General features: G+C 42.3%; 1 protein-coding gene across 33 annotated transcripts in view; it reads right to left on the bottom strand.

The window, feature by feature from the left end:
* The window catches only part of MAPK8IP3 (mitogen-activated protein kinase 8 interacting protein 3), a 79,777-nt gene that overhangs the window by 40,886 nt on the left and 18,788 nt on the right, over positions 1-20,103 (bottom strand). For 15 of the 33 annotated variants that reach the window (XR_008972276.1, XM_057410315.1, XM_057410285.1 and 12 more), the window contains exons 5-9: positions 15,479-15,502; positions 11,259-11,403; positions 5,740-5,989; positions 3,058-3,160; positions 607-725 (exon numbers count right to left, since the gene is read on the bottom strand). Coding sequence is in view for 32 of the 33 variants with exons in the window: in XM_057410315.1 (XP_057266298.1) it covers positions 607-725; positions 3,058-3,160; positions 5,740-5,989; positions 11,259-11,403; positions 15,479-15,502 (641 nt within the window). In the remaining variant the exon portion in view is untranslated. Of the gene's footprint in view, positions 1-606; positions 726-3,057; positions 3,161-5,739; positions 5,990-8,419; positions 8,549-11,258; positions 11,404-15,478; positions 15,503-20,103 lie in introns of those variants that run through there. The other 18 variants (XM_057410309.1, XM_057410311.1, XM_057410314.1 and 15 more) reach the window with 8 other exon arrangements.

Here is a 20,103-nt window from a genome sequence, read left to right as displayed (position 1 = left end):
CACATTCAGAACCAAATTTACAAGATTTTCCACAAGCAACATCAGTAATCACCAGAAAGGAAACGTACATTTTCAGATCATATCTTTTGCTTTATGCATATTTTTGGAGTTCTCATGTCTCCTAAGTCTCCTTAAATCAAGCAGTAAAATGGAAAGTGAGCTACACAGTTATAACTTTGTCAGCTGTCCATGTTATCTGACTATTCATATTGCTCTGATTCAGGAAAACAGCAGGGACTTAAATTCTGTCACAAATTAAGGTCTAGTAATCAAGAGTCCAACACCAGAAAGTATGCCAAGGGCTCAGATTGCTACCTGAGGCAAGGATGCTTCTCTGACTGTTTCAAAGTGCAACTCATGAATACAGAATACAACCAGACTTCAGGCATTACAAGCTCCTTCAAAATCAGTCTAAAAAGTGAATTACTACATGTCTTAGACTGACAGTAAAAGGGTAAAAACTGCAGTACAGACCATAATATCTCCATATAATTTAAATTTAAAAAATTTAACAAAAGGAGTTACTTTCTCCCAACATGCCTCTAGAAGCCTAACACAGTTGTCATTGTACCAGAGAAAACAGAATGGTTCTGAGCAAGTTTTTACCTAGCAGATCTGCTCCTTCATCAACATCTCCGATAACCTCGGACCCTGCTGTAGAGAGTTCATGATATAGAGAGTCTGTGTTGATGCCAAATGCCTTGTTCACAATCCCCTGTGTTGGGCTGTTGTTGAAAGAGAAAAAATGAAGGACTTTTGTTACTTGGCGATATTGAAGCTAAAACATTTCTGAATTACCATACCACTGAAATCAAACCCTCAGAGCACATTCCACCCCTTCATCATAAGGTTATTCAGAGAACGTACTGATTAAAGAAAAAATGGTTTATTTGCCATATCAAGAGCAAGTACTCATCATGTACAATGCCAAAGCTCACACACCTGACCTCCTTTAAAGTCATAACAGTTAATGACTATTCAATATTTGACAGAAATATTCAACTCACAGAAGCTCTCAGCTCTGACTTTTCTGCAAGGATTCCCACACTCCTATCAGTTTAGGTGGCAACCTTAGATAGCGAGATCAGATAAAGACTCAAATGCTGAAAAATGTCATTTTTCCTTCACCAACTAGTAAATGAAATCACCCTGAAGGTTTAGTTTCTTTTTTGGGCAAGTCTATGTACCAAAATGCTTTCACTTGTCAACAAAACTTATTTCATGAAAGGTAAATCAAAGTTAATGTTTTCTAATCATACCTTCTAGGAGCACGTTTCCACCTCTTACTACCATCAAAAGGTACAAATGTTGTTTCAGCTATCTAATTATCTCCTGCATCTGCCTCTAAGAATTGCCCTTACATCCCACATATCCTGCTGGGAGCTCAGCTGTATGTGGTTTTACAGGTGAGAAATGCATCTGTTACTGCTGCTCATACCCTTCTCTAGGAGGGTGCTCAAGAGGGTATATCTAGTCCAGATTCAGACTGTGAGAAAACCTCACCTTCACTTTGTCAGGCTACTGTCTTCTGCATACCTGTTAAGAGTTAGGGATGTGGTTTTGCCACATTATCCACTAGATGAGGGTAAAAATTAACAAATCCTGTAAAATTAACCTCCTGACCTCAGTAAAAATGAATCAAGGAACCTAGACTAATAATTCTACACTTAACACATACCACACAGAAATATGGTACCAGTATCAATGGCCTTCAGGGAGCCTCCTATTTAACACAAACTGGGTAATGGATAGGAACCAGAGCAGCATAGTAGTTCAGTGAAAGTCTGAGAGAACTCTCAAGGTTCTGAGTGCACAGGTGGGTTAAAATTGCTCTGACCAGCTGTATGAGGAACCACACCCACCCACTGCTCCAAGGCCTTCAGTCCTTCTCTGAGCTACATGTAGGTGTAGTGTATTCAGCCCTTTCTCCTGCTCCTCATGGGTAGTACCAGGCCTAATTCATCCCATTGCCTGGTCTGGGGCTGCTGATTGAGCTCATCATCAGTGCTCTACCCTCTTTGCTCAGAACCTGAGGGACTGGGATTGCTGGGATTACTCCTGCTTGTCTTCTTGTTGGAACAGCCCTGCTCCTGCTTTTGAAAAAAAAAATAGAAAAAAACTTGCACTTAAAAAAAAATAGAACTGAAAAAAAGCTTGAGGTTTTGAAACTGGATTCAGAACTGATCTCTCATAAGACATATGCATCTCTGCTCTGGAGAGATGCCCCCCCCCCGCAGTCCTACATCCAGTTCTGGGGCAACAACACAAGAGGGATGTGTTGCTGTTAGAGCGAGTCCAGAGACGGCTATGGAGATGCTGCAAGGGCTGGAGCAGCTCTGCTCTGGAGACAGGCTGAGAAAGCTGGGCTTGTTCAGCCTGGAGAAGAGAAGGCTCCTTAAAGGGAGACCTTAGAGCAGCTTAGTGTCTAAAGGGTGCTTATCAGAAAGATGGAGAGAGAATTCTTACCAGGGCCTGTACTGACAGGAGAAGGGGTAACAGTTTTAAACTGAGAGAGCATAGATCTAGATTAGATATGAAGAAACAAGTCTTTACCATAAGAGTGGTGAGGCACTGGAACAGGTTACTCAGAGAAGTTATGGATTCCCCACTGCTGGAGGTGTTCCAAGACCAGGCTGAATGGGGTTTGGAGCAACCCATTCTAGTGGAAGGTGTCCCTGCCTGTGCCAGGGAGCTGCAAGTAGCTGATCCAAGACAAACTATTCTACAAGTTTATGATCTTTTCCCTCTTCTTGACAGCTTAAGCCCATGTTCACTTTGTGCCTCAAACCTTTTGCTGCTACACCTCTGTGTCCTCTGATCTAACAAGGCAAACAAGCTCAGTTCTGGGTCAGCTGGACAGGTCTTTGTGCAGGTTATCACGAGACATTTGTCGCCTCCAGAGAACTCAAAGAAAGTCAGAGCCCCTCATGTCATACTCAGCAGAACATATGGACTTTCTAAAACACCTGTACCTTGAACTCAGAGTAAGCCACAGCATCCATTCCTCATTCCTCATAACAAGCAAAACAGCACACAGCGAAAATTCACAGTCAATACCTGTTCCCAGTACGTTCTAGGCGGGGGTCTTGACACATATCCAGCTCTGGGGTAGAGTCGATGATGTCCTGAACATCAGACCACTCATCACTGCTGCCCATTCCTAGGTAAGACAGAAGATACGATCTGTAGTATCAGGACTTTCACAGGATGGTGTTCCTTGAAGTGACTGTTGCAGCTTTGAATATCAACATTTCAAAACTTTACAGTGTCAAGTCTTAAAATAGGAAGAGAAAGTGGCTGATCATAAATGCACCTGTGCTGGGAAAGTGCCCTCATAATTCCAGAGCAGGAAGACCTCAAGCATCTCCCTCCCAGCCCAGAGTGTCACCAAGGTCACTGGCCCGAATCCTCATTAAAAAGTGATAACCAGCAATATTTCACCCATTAAATGACAAATAAACTTTATTTTTCTGTCAATAAAAACTCTTCAATCACCATGCAGCTTTAACTGAGATTTAAAATTGTACAGCTTCACAGAGAATACTGTAGTTGTGAACTGGCAGTATTTAGTCTCAACAGAAATAAAATTTCAATACAGATTCTCAAGTCTACAACTGCTTTAGATACCCACTACACTGAAATTACTCTTAAAATCTGCTACATTTCTTAATAAACGTTTTAATAAATCTATTTCTACATTTCTTTCTTAAAATCTGTTCTCATTTCTGTATAATCTAGAGCCTGAAGACAGTATCTACCAAACTGTTCCAAAGTCCAGGCTTGCACCTATTCTAAACAAGCAATGTGAACACAGTGCCTGTTCACACAAGAAATTCTTGAAGGATTAAAGACCTACTTTGTAAACTGCATTAGTCCCTGTTAGATGTGAAATTTTTGGCATTCCAAACAGCCCCAGAAGCCAAATATCAGAGCCATGGCAACTGGTGTGTTGATTTTATTCTCTTAGGCTGGCATTGTGCTCCAGCTGGCAACAAGTTTCATATTTGAAGACAAAGCATGATATGTATCAGTTGCCAAAGCATGCATCCATACACCAGTGGCTCTCAAACTCACAGAAACAGGTTTCCTCTTCATTTTTTTCAAGCTGGAAAGCTTTTCTGCAAATACCTGAGTACTTTTTTTGGTACTTCAGCTCTAAGGCATGTATGTGTATCACTGACATAATTATGCATCTATAATTAACCATGTAAGAGGCACAAAATAATCAAACTTCAAGTATCTGTGTTTCTCTTCAGCAAGAAGATCCGATTTTGCATTACATGTGAGAAATAGCTGAAAGTTTGAATATGCAGAGCACACAGGAAAGATACTGCATCTGCCTTGAGCTGGTTCCACAATATGGTAATTCCACCAAGAAAAAAGCAGCTTTCACATGAAAATGACTTCACAGTTGCACACACACAAGAGAAAAAATTTTGATCCCAGAAAGCTACTGATGGTAAAAGAGCGTGTAAAGCAACAGCTGTAAAAACAAGGGTAAGAATTTATGGGCATTCAGACTACTGACATCTGTTCTCAATTTCTCTGATACCTACGCTTATGCTGACTTGCCTTGGCCAAGATCACCAAACAGATCACAATTCAACAGTTGGCTATGCAGAAGTCACATGCTTTTATGGAGAACTACGCTAGTTTCTGGCAGATTGACATCTGCGACCCAGAACACCCTCAGCTGCTAACATAAATGAAGAATGGGATTCAGCCATTGCAATTCCCATTCAAATGCTGCAACAAAAGATGTTACATGTTGGTTTATAGTCTTAATTTGTTGGGAACCAGCCTGGGAATGTTAGCAGAATTTCCTCTGTATTATTCAGAAAAAGGTCATCATCTGGCTCAGATCCTAACCTTGGAGACCTACACTCATTCATGTGCTCCTGCACAGATTTCCCTTATGATCTTCAGCTAATTTTACAGTTGTTTTGTATATGACCTGTATTACAGGCCATTTCTCATTTCTGAAGGCTGCTGCAAGCCTAAATACAATACATGCTCAGACACAACACTGGCACAGCTATATGAAAAAACAAAGAAAACAGCTTTTATCATTTTCTCTTTATTTAAACAGCCTGGTGCTAAAGTGTTAGGTGAAGGCTTACCTGACAAGAAATCATGAATTCAAGTTACTAAAGGACTCCAGGAAGTGGACAGAAAACAAGCATAACTTCTAAAGATTTCAGGGGGACTAAAAGAAAACAGCTTATTTAGCTAAGAAAAACAGCTGGATATAATTGCTATTTTAAACTCATCAAAGCAGGGGATAAACACACAAACTAACAAATTTGGGATATGAAACAATGGAAGTAAAATACTTACAAATAAGTCCAGACATAAAACTAAATGGAAGTTTTTAACAATTGTTATTGATGAGGTCCTCAGTTTGCAAAAACGTCAGACCAAAAAGGGACTTGACTGCTCATGGAAGAAGTCCTATGACATGGATGAATGCAAGTACAGGGGACTGAACTCAATAACCTATTCACATCCTGTCTATTTGTGAAGCTATTCATATTACTGATGTTTTAAAAATCTGCTACCCAGAAAACATCCCATCAGCCCTGCCTCGCTTGTATATCTTTCTGAGTAAGATTTCCACAAATTCTATACTTTTCATACCAATTACCCCTTGGTCTCCTAGCCTCTTCCTGTAACAGAGGGACAAAAGCACTGGGAATTCAATTATTTTAATGATCAAGTACCCAACTCCAACTTCCATACCTATGCTGACATTCCTCATCTCCTGCGTGACCTGGACTTCCATGTTCCGGCTGTTTCGCTTTTCTCGTGCTCTCTTACTGCTCTTGGTTGTGCCACTGTATTCGCTGATGGGCTGAATGATGCTCTCATTCAAGGGTGTGACAGCAGCAGAGGGCACAGATGATGTGGGAGTGTTGGACTTCGTTCCAGTGGTGCTCGGTGTGGCAGCTGCTGAAGACTGCCCAGATTCGGACATTTCATCTTGAGGACACTATGACAATTCCAGGGTGGGGGAAGAACAAAAAGGGAAAAGCATAGCTATACATTTCAATTAATCTCCCATTTGTTGGTGTATGGCTGCTTAAAGCATTAGGGAGAATGAGTCTTGCTCCCTGTACCAGCTACATGTCCAATGCTTGCTGGTGATGCTAGGCACAGCAACCTCAATGAAACAGTGAATTTTCATGCTGAACTCAATAAGCAAATCCCACCTAGGAAAAGAATGGTATCCTTCCTCCATTACCATTAAACATTGTTCCTTACAAATCACATCAGTATGTGATCTCTTCATCATGTATCTCAGGAAAAGTGGCTTTATCGTAAGTAAAAAGTATTTGTAGCTCATACTGACTGCAGTGGAAGCTGAAAGGCTTTGACACTTGCAGCAAGCTAAACCAGCATTTACCAAGACTGGAAGGCAACATGGATATTGCTTGGGAAGGATCTAAAGTGGCCTCTTAAGAGGTCCTGGATGATGTCATTACTCCAAGTCATCAACAGAACCTGAATGAGATAACAACAAAATGATTTTGACACTAAACTGGAGCAGCAAAGCAGGTACCTAGCTGGGATATTCTGACTGTGTTAGCTCAGGAGACCTGTGTCTCCAGACCACCTTATTCAAAAGCTAGCCAGGCATGGGTCTAGCTTGACAACACAGTAAAACCCAGCTGGTCTCCCCACTTCCAAATAACAGGATGACAAGACCCAAGAATTAAAAAATGAGAAAATGATAAATCAACAAAGGAGATGGATCCCCAGGGTGAAATGCACACAAATGGCTCTCAGTTTTACAGACATTACAGACCCATTTCTTGCAATAACACCTCTTGAAAAACATGGGAGGTTTCAAGGCTCGGTCAGGATTTTATACCATGACTCCTGTTTGTCACCACTGCTTCAGTCAACCAATTAATGTCTTGACCAATGCTGTGACAACTCCCAGACCAAAATGAGATCTGCCCATTCCTCATGGCAGTCCACTGTAATCACTGCCTGCAGGTGGATGACAAAATTCATGTTGCAAGTTAGATGTGATAATGAGTTGCAATTGGGTGCAGTGACATCCAGCACCTACACATACAGACCCTGCTTGAATCTTTACTATTTGCCTTTCCCCTTCTGTGCAAGTACTAGAAGGATCCTGCTCTGAGACTCCCAACCTTGGAGCTGTGATGCTGTTTCACGTCACCAATTTGGAAGTCTAGTTCTCTTGTTCTAGTAGTAACTGCACAACATGACAAATTCAAAACAGGATGAGAGAGAAGACTGAAGAAAAAGCTGACGTAACCCTTTGCAGCCATGTACACTTTTAATTCGTAATTTTACTAAGATCTTCCTTTAATTAGACTGGCCTCTGTATGCTTATCTTAAAATATCCCGCTGTACACCACACTGTGGAAGTCAAAGGTTTTACACTGCTTCTGTGCATTTATATTGGAAATTAAGACTTTTTAAAACTGTGCTGCCATTAAACACAATCCATATTCTGTATGCAGCTTCTGCATTGTCAGTCCAAACAGCACCCACACTTCTACACTCAATTCATCTCCCTGCACATTTGCTGATCTTAGCATTAAGACTGAGATGGAGAATTTTCAGTTAGGCTGCTGCATGTAATAACCACACTTTTCACCTCTACTTCAAACTCCTGTTTCAGGAGCTACTTTCCGAATTCATAAAGAGACAAAAAAAAAAATAAAAAATCAAACAAGGTTTTTGACACCCGATATGATCCAGTAAGCCTTGTACTACCTCAACTGCAGTTTGCCTGCTGTGCTTCCTTATGTACAAAGTGACAAAGAGATTCAAGTGTGAAGTGCAGCCATAAAACCTACTTCCCCAAACAAAACTTCCGTTGGATGAAAGGATTCAGAGATGTTCTTTTACCCACTGTAAGTCTGTAATAATAACCAAACATCACTGCAGGTGTCTGAGCATCCTAGCCCTTAAGAAAGAGACAGCCAGGTGGGTCCACACGTCATCCCTTGAAGCAGATGTCATTCAGAAACCCTGTATCATCAATGTCTATAGGGCACTATCTGTATCAGAGATATGCTCTAATTTCTTATTGACATAATCCAGCCCTCACCCAGCACACAGCAGTGAGTGAAACTACCCTGGTCTTTCACTTACTTTTTGGTTATACATCTGAGTTTTATGTTTACCTAGAAAACGTACTTTATCAGCCTACCAGGCTCCATTGGAGAAATTTGTCTCAGATGTAAATACTAAAAAGGCATTACTCTTCACAGTCCAGAAGCATTATTAATCTTTGCTGGCATCTTCTTCTTCTATTGTCCTCAGTGCTCTGTTAATGCTAAATATTCCACTAAGTGTACGGCTCTCCCTTACAGCTTAGGAGGCATTCTCCATAACCCACAGCTCACCCAAAGAATAACTCTTCACAACCACCACTTACCTACAGCCATACCTGTCAACCTCCTAAACATCAAATGTGTAGTAGTGACCTCCAAAATGCATTGCAAAGGCCCAACATTCATAGCAGTCATATGTCACCATGAGAAGCCATAATTGTATGGTTATAACACTGAAAGCATAGTACATAAAAACAAAAATGTTAAGGACTTTCATCTCCAAAATGGTGTATAAAATAAACATACAACTGAATGTAAAAATAATGACAGCAACTAAAACAGAAAATAACAGAAAGCATACAAGGACACTTAAAATGTAGCTACAGTATGGCCCCATGAAGAGGAAAAACTAGTCAGAAGAGTCTGGATACACATATGGAAAGGTGAGTTGTCTGTGCAGCTGATGTCAGCTAAGTGTCTGAGCTGCTGAAGAGATGAGGAATGCACAAGCAGCACCGCTGAGATTTCAGTCATGCAAAATATTTAAGAAAAAACATTCCAATCAGAGAGTGTGCAAGATGCTCGCAGGAAGAAAATCTCCATTTCAAATTGCAAACCTAGTCAGTCAATCACATCCTTTAATCATTCATAGGTTTGCTCCATACTCTTAGGAAATTCTCCATAACACATTACCCTATCCAAGTCTTCCACAGCCCAGCATCTCTAACTCTACCATATCAGGCATCGTCCTTAAACCCAGCACCCCACTTCTGAATTTCCCTAATGATCATCAACAAAAATCCCAGCACTGTCAGGTGTTTCGAGTAGCACACTACTCCTGCCCAAAGCTTTCTTGTAACCAGAAATGGATTTCTTTACGTGACAGAACCACCACCGAATCACTAAGAGATCCAGTCAGAAATCCTTTATTACCTGAACTTGGACATCAAAGCTTCCATTTATCTGGGTTCCTGTTGCATTCTCCTGCAATGCAGATACTGGGCTATCAGTGAGATCCACTAAACTTCTTTCACAAGTTCTGCAATGGTACTGCTTATAGAATTACACCTTAGCAAGTCTGTGAAGAAGGATCTAACCCCAACATCCTCACTGCTCCTCTCCAAAAAATAACCCTTGCTACACACACCTCATGACTAGTGAGCTTAAGGACATGTTCATAGCATAGTGTGCAGCATTGCCTGGAGATACCAAGGGTCCAGAACAAGAAGGAGGTTGGTCTCTGTGCATTTTCGTGGCTGGCTGTGTCCTTGCAGTAGTGTTGTGTTGGCACAGCACTACTCTGAACAAACACATTCATGCTCTATCTTCATCCTTAACTGATGCACTGTGGCATTGCTATTCCCTAATTCCAGGCAAAGTTTTCCAGAAATGACTGCAGGAAATGACTGGCATTCTGCAAGGTGCTATGTTTCCCGAGCTTCTGTGCTTTTAATACTACAGCAAGGGTTGGGTTCCAAGAACAGTCTCAACCCTATCCAAAGACCTTGCTTTGGTATTTCCAATTTCCATGGAGGCAGAGGGCTGCCCAAGTGCTAAGGTTTGTGCTGTGCTTAGCCTGGCCACTTAACAGAGGCGGTGTTAAAAAAGGTAAGTTGCTGCTTTGTTTGCTGTGTAAATTCTGAATTTGCCTAGATTTCTTTTGCTATGCATCAAGGAGGCCACTCCTACAGTCCCTCATGCCAAAGTACCATTAATGTAACCTGGGGACATGAAGAATAGGTACAAAAATGAGCTGGGTTTTGGTTTTGTTCCTCCTCTTTGCCTTTACTGCCTCAATTTATTTTACAGGTTAGTGATTTCAAACTTCTCAAAAGGAGATCAGTCCTTAGATGTGACATATAAAACACTCGATGTTCCACAAATTCCAGGCAGAGAGAAAGCAAATTTTATCAGACACCTTTAAAGCAGACCAGAAGCTCTGTAAGATACTGGTGCTGAGTAGATGCACCACTGACTTTCAAGCCTGTCACCATGTACTGGGTTGAAACTAGATGATCTTTAAGGTCCCTTCCAACCAAACCATTCTATGATTGAATGATCATTTAAGCAGAGGAATTTGGTGGGATCCTCAGCACAAAGACTTCGAGAGGTCTCTAGGTACAGCTCATCAGAAATGTGGTTACCATGTGTAGTCTAAACTGTAAGGCACTGCAGTGAGCTGTCAGTTGAAACATCTGGGTCTTTGGGCTGGCCACTTGAACGGCAGAGCAGAGCCCCACAAGCAACAGGCAAAACCATGCAGCTGCTTCAGTGCAGTTGTAATGCTGTGAGCAATTTGGCAAGCCCCAGTGCAGAAGGCAGTGCACTGAAGGTGACAGGTATACTGATGGTAGACAAATGCAAGTCTAGAGCAATGACTAGAGATATAGGAGGAACTGAAGACCTTTAAGCACAGTGCAAGACTTGGGGATCCAGACAGGATTAGGAGCCCTTCTTCCTGAAGACAGGAATGCCAGAACAGGGATTAGGCAAAAATGACAAACACTGGAGAGCAAGCACAACCCAATGCCTGGTCTCAGCTAAGTACATTATGCATATTGAGGCACTACTCTTATCGAGGGGGAGAGAGGAACCAGGTTCCAACACTTCCTCTCCCAAGTAAGCTGCAAAAACAAGTGAAGGATTTATCTTCCCTAAACCCCTAATGCCTCCCCATACATTCCTCTCCTCTTGGAGTCAAGTAAAGGAGATTATCACTGAGACAAAAAGCATAAGGAGCTGCCAAATCCCTCCTGTACCATATACTAGATCTGCACAAGAACATCCTTCCACCTACAGCACAGCTACCAAGGGAGCAGACACACAAAAGGGAGCGGCTGCAAAGGGTTATGGACACAGACTGGTCTCCATCTTAATGAAAACATGGGATGCTGTTGACAGTGTGAGAGTGAGAAGCTCTTGCTCCACGACGATCTGTAAAACCTTGTAGCTGGAGTTGGACTGCAGCTGGCTGAGGTCACTGAGGTGCCAGTGGTCCAGTTTTGGGATGATCTTGGCCCCTATATGCCCACGTACCATGCCGTCCGCGAGGGGGAAGACATTCAGAGAGTTAGGACGTTCCTTCCTGCTAAACAGACAAACAGAGAGGGGAAACCAATCTGTTAGCCATTTACAAGGTTCTGCAGAAAAGAAAGAGCACACTAGCTTATGTGAACCATGAGTCACTAGAAACTGAATTGCACTCCTGCCCCTCACATAGCAGCTGTATGAACTCCCACTTCCCACACTTCCATGCTGTTGTCTACCCAGACCCATGGTGTTTGCTGCTAGAGCCATGCCTCTTCCTTGTGAGACTCTAAGAGGGAGGAGGCCAAGTGATCACAACAGGCACAACTGCCTTCTCCAACAACACAAAACATTTTGGGGAGATGCAAAAGTGCAGGAACCATCAGTCAATTTAAGTCAGTGTATATTCTGAGAAACAAAGGTACTGTGGGAAAATAGCCCACAGCAAACAACTCTCACAGCAAAATTAAAGCTCCCATAGATCCTAGAGATGCCATCACTGGGTCAAAAAAGGGGCTTTTAAGTAAGAGTCACCTAAAGGGCAGTTCTGTACATTCCATCCCAAATTCTGTTAGCTCTAAGAGCAGAAATCAAAGGGCTCTGGATCACTTTCAGTATTAAGAAAATAATACCTGTATTTTTCGATCCCCTCTTCATATTACAATGAACTCAAAATTCAGAAATTGAAGATGTAAATGAATACATCATTTATGTTGACATATGTCTGTCACTATGTTTTTTTCATCCTCTTCTTTCTGGGCAACTGCAGGTAACTAGGTAATTGCAGGTTTGATTCTGAACATAAAAGCTGGCACAAGTGTTGAGACCAAGCTCCAGTGGGAGAAAATCTAGAGCAGGCAGTGGAGGTGGAAAAGGCTGCAGCAGCTTGCTGAAACTAGCAACTGATTTTATGCCAGAGAAGCAGGCCTGCAGGGACAGAGCACACATGTATTTGGGGTTACTCCCAGCAGCCTGCACTCACCAACTCCAGTGGCTCTGCAGAGACAAGCTAAGCTGATCTTCTGTGTGACAAGCACCCATAAAGGGGTTCATTGATGGTACTTCACTTACTCCTGTATAGGGCTTCTGGTTATTGGTGTGGGGAGTGATGAAATCCACCCTTCTGTACACCAGTATTAATAACAGCAGACCTTCCTGTGCCTTTCTTCAACAGTCATCAGAACTGCTCTGATGATCAGGCTGGGCTACCACCAAAACCACCTCAGCCATGACCATAGGTGAAACAGCTGCAGTAAAGCGTAAGGACCCCCAGGATATACGCAAACACACTAACACAGGAGATGGTACATGAATCAGCTCATTTATGAAGGAAGGAGGTGGAGTGTCTAGCAGAGGAAACAATGCTTGTGGAATAAATAACAGACTTTCCCATTCCCAGCACTGTCTGGCCAACACAACATGCTGCACCGCTGTGTCAACATTGCTCATGCTAAGGAATAATCACTTGTGGCCTACCTTGGCTAGACAGAAGGGGCAAAAAGGTGTTTCTAGTGTGGGCCAGCAAGGAGATTTGTGATGCACTTTTCCTAAGACTGCATTAAAATCCCCTCCTGAAGATCCTTAAAGATTCATACATGGAAGTTTCATAGAGAAACCCTCTTACAAAGTGTCATGGTTTAAACCCAGAACCATACAGCCGCTTGCTCACTCTCCTCTTTTTACCCCTCACTCTGTCTGGGTGGGATGGGGAGAAGGATTGAAAGAATGTAAACCCCATGGGTTGAGATAACAAAAGTTTAATAACTAAAGTATAATATAAAACTACTACTAATAATAATAAGGGAAGTAACAAGGGGAGAGAATATAAAACTAAAAAGGGAAGGGGAAAAAAAAACAAACACTAACCAGCAGTGCTGCACAATACAATTGTTCAGCACCTGCTGACTGATACCCAGCCTGACCAAGCAGTGATCTGGCCCTTCCAGGTGACTCCTCCCAGTTTATATACTGGGCATGACATACTATGGTATGGAACACCCCTCTGGCTACTCTGGGTCAGGTGTCGTGTCTCTGCTTCCTCCTGGCTTCTTGTGCCCCTCCTCACTGGCAGACTTGACAGTCCTTGATCGGGGTAAGCATTACTTAGCAACAACTAAAAACATCGGTGTGCTATCAGCACTGTTCTCAAACTAAAGCCAAAACACAGCACTGCACCAGACAACTAGGAAGGAGAAAAATAACCGTTACAGCTGAACCCAGGACACAAAGGCAGCCCATAAATAGATTTTAGAGGAACACAGATCATTGACACAACCTGATTAACCTTACTTTCTTTCACAGAGAAGATGCAACTATCTTTCAACAGATTTAAAATCAGATTCATACATGACAAGGATTACCAGTTTTCTTGTAGCATTTCCACTCAAAAGGCACCTTGGTGCTTGTTAGTTTTAAATGCTAACAATTGCTGAAGGTTTACAGAAAACATTCTATGTCTGCTTGTCTAAATACCTATTTATGACTTCTATCCTAGTATTTACACCTGTTCTTAATAGGTCATGATACCTTAGTACACTTACTTCTATCCGTCTTCCTGCATTTGCCTCTCTTTATCCTACTTCTATCATTCCAAGACCCTGAAAGTTTCTACTGCTAAGTTTCTAAATAACACACCAAGGGAATTTTTCCCCTAATATGAAATCTTCACCCCAGCACTGCACTGATTTAAGTGCCACAAAAAAGTATAGCCATTTATGTAGAAGAGATTAAGAAGAGATTCAAAACTAGAAATTAGAACTTTATGCCACAAAGACAGAAAATTCCTAGTTTTAAAGAAATAACAAGGGTCCCAAAAAAGTCTAATTCAAAAGAATCTTTCTTTTCAAGGGAAAAAAAAAAAAAACAAACAAAAAAACCAAGCCATAGTTTCCTATCTTTCCTCTTTTTCAGGTTAGGATGATGGTCTTAAGGGAGTCATGCTTCATAGCTGGAGAAAATGTCCTGTAGCTGCAAACCATTCCATGCAGAACAAGTGGTGCAGTCAGAACACCTAACAACATGCTACAACAGAAACGCTTTTGTGACTGTGCTGGGATGGCCTGATGTAACTCACTGGCAACACCAGGAAATATGAGCCATCCCAAACATATGCTGAGACATAATACTTCCTCTTTAGGTAATTTCTATCAGATTTCTTTTGGGAAGCCATAGCTTATTTCTACATTCATATACAAACACGCACACATTTAACATGCAAGGAGATACAGCCCCCCACTGAATGTACAGGGAATGTATGAACTTCACAGTCCCTGCTAACCAGAAGACATGGGACAAGATCTCCATAGCGTCAGAAGCTGTAGGATCTCCAGGAAAGCATTTTAACATAGATAGTTAGGAAATTTCCTTGCCGAGTTTCTCTGGAAACACCTTCCAGCCTTTTCTAAATCTCACAGGGAAGGGGAAAGAGCAAACACCAACGAAGAGCTAACTTCAACTTTGCAGTCTTGGGGCTGACTATCAATCTTCAAAGAAATTTGGAGTACCCTCAGGAATGGCCTAAATTTTGAGTGCTGGAGTAGCCTTCATAACACTTGGTTGATTACACCTTACATTACGAGGTAAACAGCAAACTCCTCAATAAAAGTTTGCAGTAACGAAAATCTGGGATCAGGATGCTCTACAGGTAACATCCTAATGCTTATTATACATAACAAAATTGTGATCTGTTTGCCAGCACTTAAAAGATTAGAACTACTCTTTGAAGGCTCCAGATGCAGAACTTACTCCCCAACCCAGGAATGCCTTCAGAGGGCCACTAAGAGCAACATGCATTTTCTGCCCACTCAGAACACATACATGCCTCATACTCTATAGTAAAATAGGGGAGAAAAGATGACTTTTAAAATATTCTGTGACGTGAAGTATAAATGTCCAATCACAGAGGACTGATCCTGTTATGGGACCTGAGTCTTCTGCATTTGAGTTCACAAGCTTCTTCCTGATGAGAACATCCTTCCAGACACAGCAGCCTGGTTGCTCCCTCTGCCTCATCCGCTGAGCCAGTCTAACCCTGGTGCCAACAGACAGAGGGCAAATTCCCAGCACCACCTGTTGCCAGTCAACAGCAATCTCCCAAACCAGGATTAACAAAGTGAAGATGCAGCAACAGAATTTACCTTTTCCTCCATGACTGGCGATGACTGCCGTGACAAACATAACAGCCAAAACAGAGCAGCAATTGCACAAGAAGTGAGACAAGAAAAGAAACATTAGAGACCAGAGGCCATGCAAACATGCAGTCCTACCAATGGTAAGGAGAATGCATGCACTGTCATCCACCCCACACACAAATGTGTGCTGTGCTCATTACTCCTCCTGGATGGCTGTTGATACAGGCCCCCAACAGTTCTTGCACAAACTTCTCACAAGGGACAAGCAAACATACTTGGCGTCATGTGCAGCATACTACAGTCATATGCACACTACAGTCTTACACACCCCTATGCAGTCTAACACACTCAAGCACACCCACAGATGAAAATAAATAAATACACCCCAATTCATGTGACAGACTATTAGAAATCATGCCCATGTCCCCCCAGTGCATCAGGATACACAAAAGCTGGTGCTCACCCCCACCCAGCTGTGCAGCAACACAAAAACACACATCTGTCCCAAGTGCTTGTCCACAAGCATATACAGACAGAGCTACACACACACACCGACAGAGCAAAGGCTGAAATGAAGGAAAAGTCTCATTTCCCATTGGTGGCTCCTACAAACTCAGGTCACTGCCCCATCGGGGACTTTCACAGATCCACAGTTTCACTTTTCTTCTCTCAAGACTAGCAATATGACACACTCACAAGGGTAAAAGACTAATTTCTCTAATACAAAGAGGTAGTAATTCTTGATGAAAATTTTTCCCTTTGTCCCAGAGAATGGCAGTCCTGTAGATATAACCAGAAACATTTTATCCATGCATCTCCTTCAAGGAATGATAACATAAACTCACAATTAATGTTAGCTTCTTTGAAAATCAGGGAAGGAAAAGCTCATTAAAATTAACTCCTACCGTGCAGTCCACCAAAATTTGGCAGGTGCATATATAAACCACCCTGTAAAAGACAGAAGCCCTGAAGTATGTTTTTGCCTATGGTACTTTTATATTTTACGGTATAAGTACTTCCACAGATAGATTTTTATTTACAGAAATGTAAGCGGGAAGGGAAACCAGTCTAATACACTTATCCCATTTCAGCTGCCACACTAGGATCAGACCACCTTCTGGGAGCTCACTACAGACTTCCAGACCAGGACAGGGAGAGGAGAAGGAATCAATATAGTTCAGTAAGGGAAATTTTATGAACAGAAGAACATCTGCAAACTACTGGTTCCTTTTACACCACATCTTCTCTTGTGTTCTATACCCATCATACCTGTCTTTTGCCTAAAAAGGCTGCCATTTGTATTTTGATTTTTTTCCCCAAACAGATTTTAAGATACTGAAATTTTAGCCAGATCCCAAATACAGTGTTCTGTAATTATTTTCATTCTCCTAAACCACTCTCTGCTGTGAGACTAATTTACTGTTTCACAGAAAATATAGCATAGAGATAACTCACTATATAGCACACTACCAACTGCAACAGCCATTAGTTAATCCTCTCTTGAAGCACCATAAGATATTCTTTTCTGAAAGGACTATTCAACTGGCAGAAGAACAAGGGTAAACAGGCCCTCTTGATTCACATATAAATGTATTTTTCCCTCCTCTATGTAAGGCTCTAGTATCCTTACAAATGAGAGTATATCAATCTTATCATAGAATCGTAGAAGCACAGAACAGTTAGGGTTGGAAAGGACTTTAAGATCATCTAGTTCTAACCCCCCTGCCATGGGCAGGGTCGCCTCACACTAAACCATCTCACCCAAGGCTCTGTCCAACCTGGCCTTGAACACTGCCAGGGACATTTACCACTTCTTTGGGCAGTCTGGGCCAGCGCTTCACCACCCTCAGAGTAAAAAATTTCTTCCTTGTTATCTAACCTGAATTTCCTCTGTTTTAGTTTGAACCCATTGTCCTTTGTCCTACTGCTACAGCCCCTGATGAAGAGGCCCTCTCCAGCACCCTTGTAGGCCCCATTCAGATACTGGAAGGCTGCTATGAGGTCTCCACACAGCCTCTCTTCTCCAGGCTCAACAGCCACAATTTTCTCAGCCTGTCTTCATATGGGAGGTGCTCCAGCACTTGATTATCCTCGAGGCCTCCTCTGGACTTGCACCAACAGCTCCATGTCCCCCTTATGTTGAGGACACCAGAACTGCCCACAATACTCCAAGTGAGTCTCACAAGGTCAGAGTAGACGGGCAGGATCACCTCCTTCGACCTGCTGGTCACGCTCCTTTTGATGCAGCCCAGGATACGGTTGGTTTCTGGGCTGCAAGCACACACTGAAGCCGGCTCATGTTCAGTTTATCACTGACCAACACCCCCAAGTCCTTCTCCACAGGGCTGCTCTGAATCTCTTCTCTGCCCAACCTGTAGCTATGCCCGGGATTGCCCCAACCCAGGTGTAGGACCTTGAATTTGGCATGGTTGAACTTTATGAGGCTGGCATTGGCCCACTTCCCAAGCATGTCCAGGTCCCTCTGGATCCTATCCCTTAACCCCAGTGTACCAACCAAATCACACAGCTTAGTGTCGTCAGCAAATTTGCTGAGGGTGCCTCAATCCCACTGTCCATGTTGCCAAAGATGTTGAATAGGATCAATCTCAACACCAATCCCTGAGGGACACCACTCATTACCCATCTCCAGCTGGACACTGATCCATCGACCATAACTCTCTGCATGCAGCCATCCAGCCAATTCTTTATCCACCAAGTGGTCCATGCATCAAATTGATGTCTCGCCAGTTTAGAGACAAGTATGCCATGTGGGACAGTGTCGAGCGCTTTGCACAACTCCAGGTAGGTGATGTCAACCACTTTGCCCCTATCCATCTGTTATCAACTGATTCAGAATAAATAAAGGATCTTTCTTTGAGATACCAGTATCTTCCAACTGCAAGTTATCCTCCTAGCCTAGAGAAGTATCTTTAATTATTATGGGAGGTAATGAAATAGCCAACAGATAGTATTAGAAAAAATTCTTCACAGAGAGGGCAGTCAAGCACTAGTCATGCCTCGAAGCTGTCAGTGTTCCACAAGTGCTTGGACAATGCTCCTAGATATATGGTTGTTTTGTGTGGGGTCAGGAGTTGGACTTCATGATCCACACGTGGGTCTCTTCCAGCTCAGGATATTGCCTGGCTCTAAGGCTGAAGGGAATTCTGCTGGAGTCACTGAAGTTTCTGAAGATTCCTGTCTTTTACTGCTTGACAAGGTGGGATTGGGTCCTCCTTTCTCTTCCTTTTTCTTTCCTACAATACACGTCTAACCTTGGCAGTTCAAAGCCTGTCTTTTCCAGAGCAGTCCAACCCAGCAACAGAGAACCACAGCAGACAGAGGGCATTCGTGCGTCCTGTGCCAAGACCTGAAATTTGCTTTCTATTACATTAACCCAAAACCAACTGACATTCTATTTAAGTGTTACAAACCTAAATACAAGTTTCTAAATTACCCTAATTCTTCCTTTATTATTTATACTTTCCTTCAGTCTTAATTTCAAATAATTTTGCTCAATGCTCCTCTTTTGCATTTCATCATCCCTACCACATGGTATTTCACAAAGCTTCATGGCTTTCCACTGATTTGTTTTCCCAGCATTTTCATGTCTGTGTTTCTGCCCATGCTGCCCTTTGTGTGTAGTGTGACACACCATCCCAATCCTTTTCACAGCCTAATGCTTCCTAAAGATTTTGTTTATGGGTGAAGTCCAGCTGAAGTTCACAGATAATAACCAAGATCAGTCAGACATATTTTGTAAGAGACAAGGGAGGACAGATGCAGCAGGCACTCTTGTCCAAGTATTCTCATGCAATTCGTACTGTCTCTGTCTGGTTTTCAGACCAGCAGCTGCCACGGCTTGTAGTCAGCGTATGTATAAAACCTCTTAACATTCCTCAAGGCCAGAGGAAATTAAAGATGGGAAGGATAGCAAAAAGATTTAATCTCCTGCAGCCTATCACTTTGTCAACACTGCTCACCTGGAAAACACTGCTTTAGTTTAAAACTTCCTGGGTTAGACAGTCTCATTACAGTGTTAATCACTGCATTAGCACGCACTGATTAACACAAACAGCAATCTGCCACACATAAAAACTGCCACAGAAAACACCTTTTTAATGGCTGACTTAATAGATTCTACTTAATCGAAGTAAATTATGTGTTATATGATCTATTACTTTTCTAACCAGTATTTATGGAACATCACTTCTGCTTGCCACCCTGTGAGCAATGTTACTGGTATACAGTACCATCAGAGAGAAAGCATTTGATTCCTTCACACACCACTTAAAACTAGATGTATCTGGACTGAATCAATGAACTTAACTTCTGTTGTAAGACTACAACAGACTAGTTCTATATATTTAACTTCTTTCCTACCACTGCCTTATTTAAGCAAAGGCTGATTTTTTACCAGTTTGGTGCTCTAAAAATGGGGGAGAGGACACCAATTTCTTGGGCATAAGTAAGCCTATTGACTGACTGACTGACAGATATCTTCCTTTTCTGTAAAGAAGGAATGGTGTGGGAGGGAAATCCATAACAGCTAACAAATTTAATTGCTGTGTTTTTTCTGGCTATCACATACAGCCACACACAAAGAGACACACACACACACACACACACACACA

The sequence above is a fragment of the Pezoporus wallicus genome, unplaced genomic scaffold (genome assembly GCF_028554395.1).
Source record: "Pezoporus wallicus isolate ANWC-B61680 ecotype Strahan unplaced genomic scaffold, APGP_CSIRO_Pwel_v1 contig_4046, whole genome shotgun sequence".
NCBI classification, from domain to species: Eukaryota; Metazoa; Chordata; class Aves; order Psittaciformes; family Psittacidae; genus Pezoporus; species Pezoporus wallicus.
This window is presented reverse-complemented; position numbering and strand designations above follow the sequence as displayed.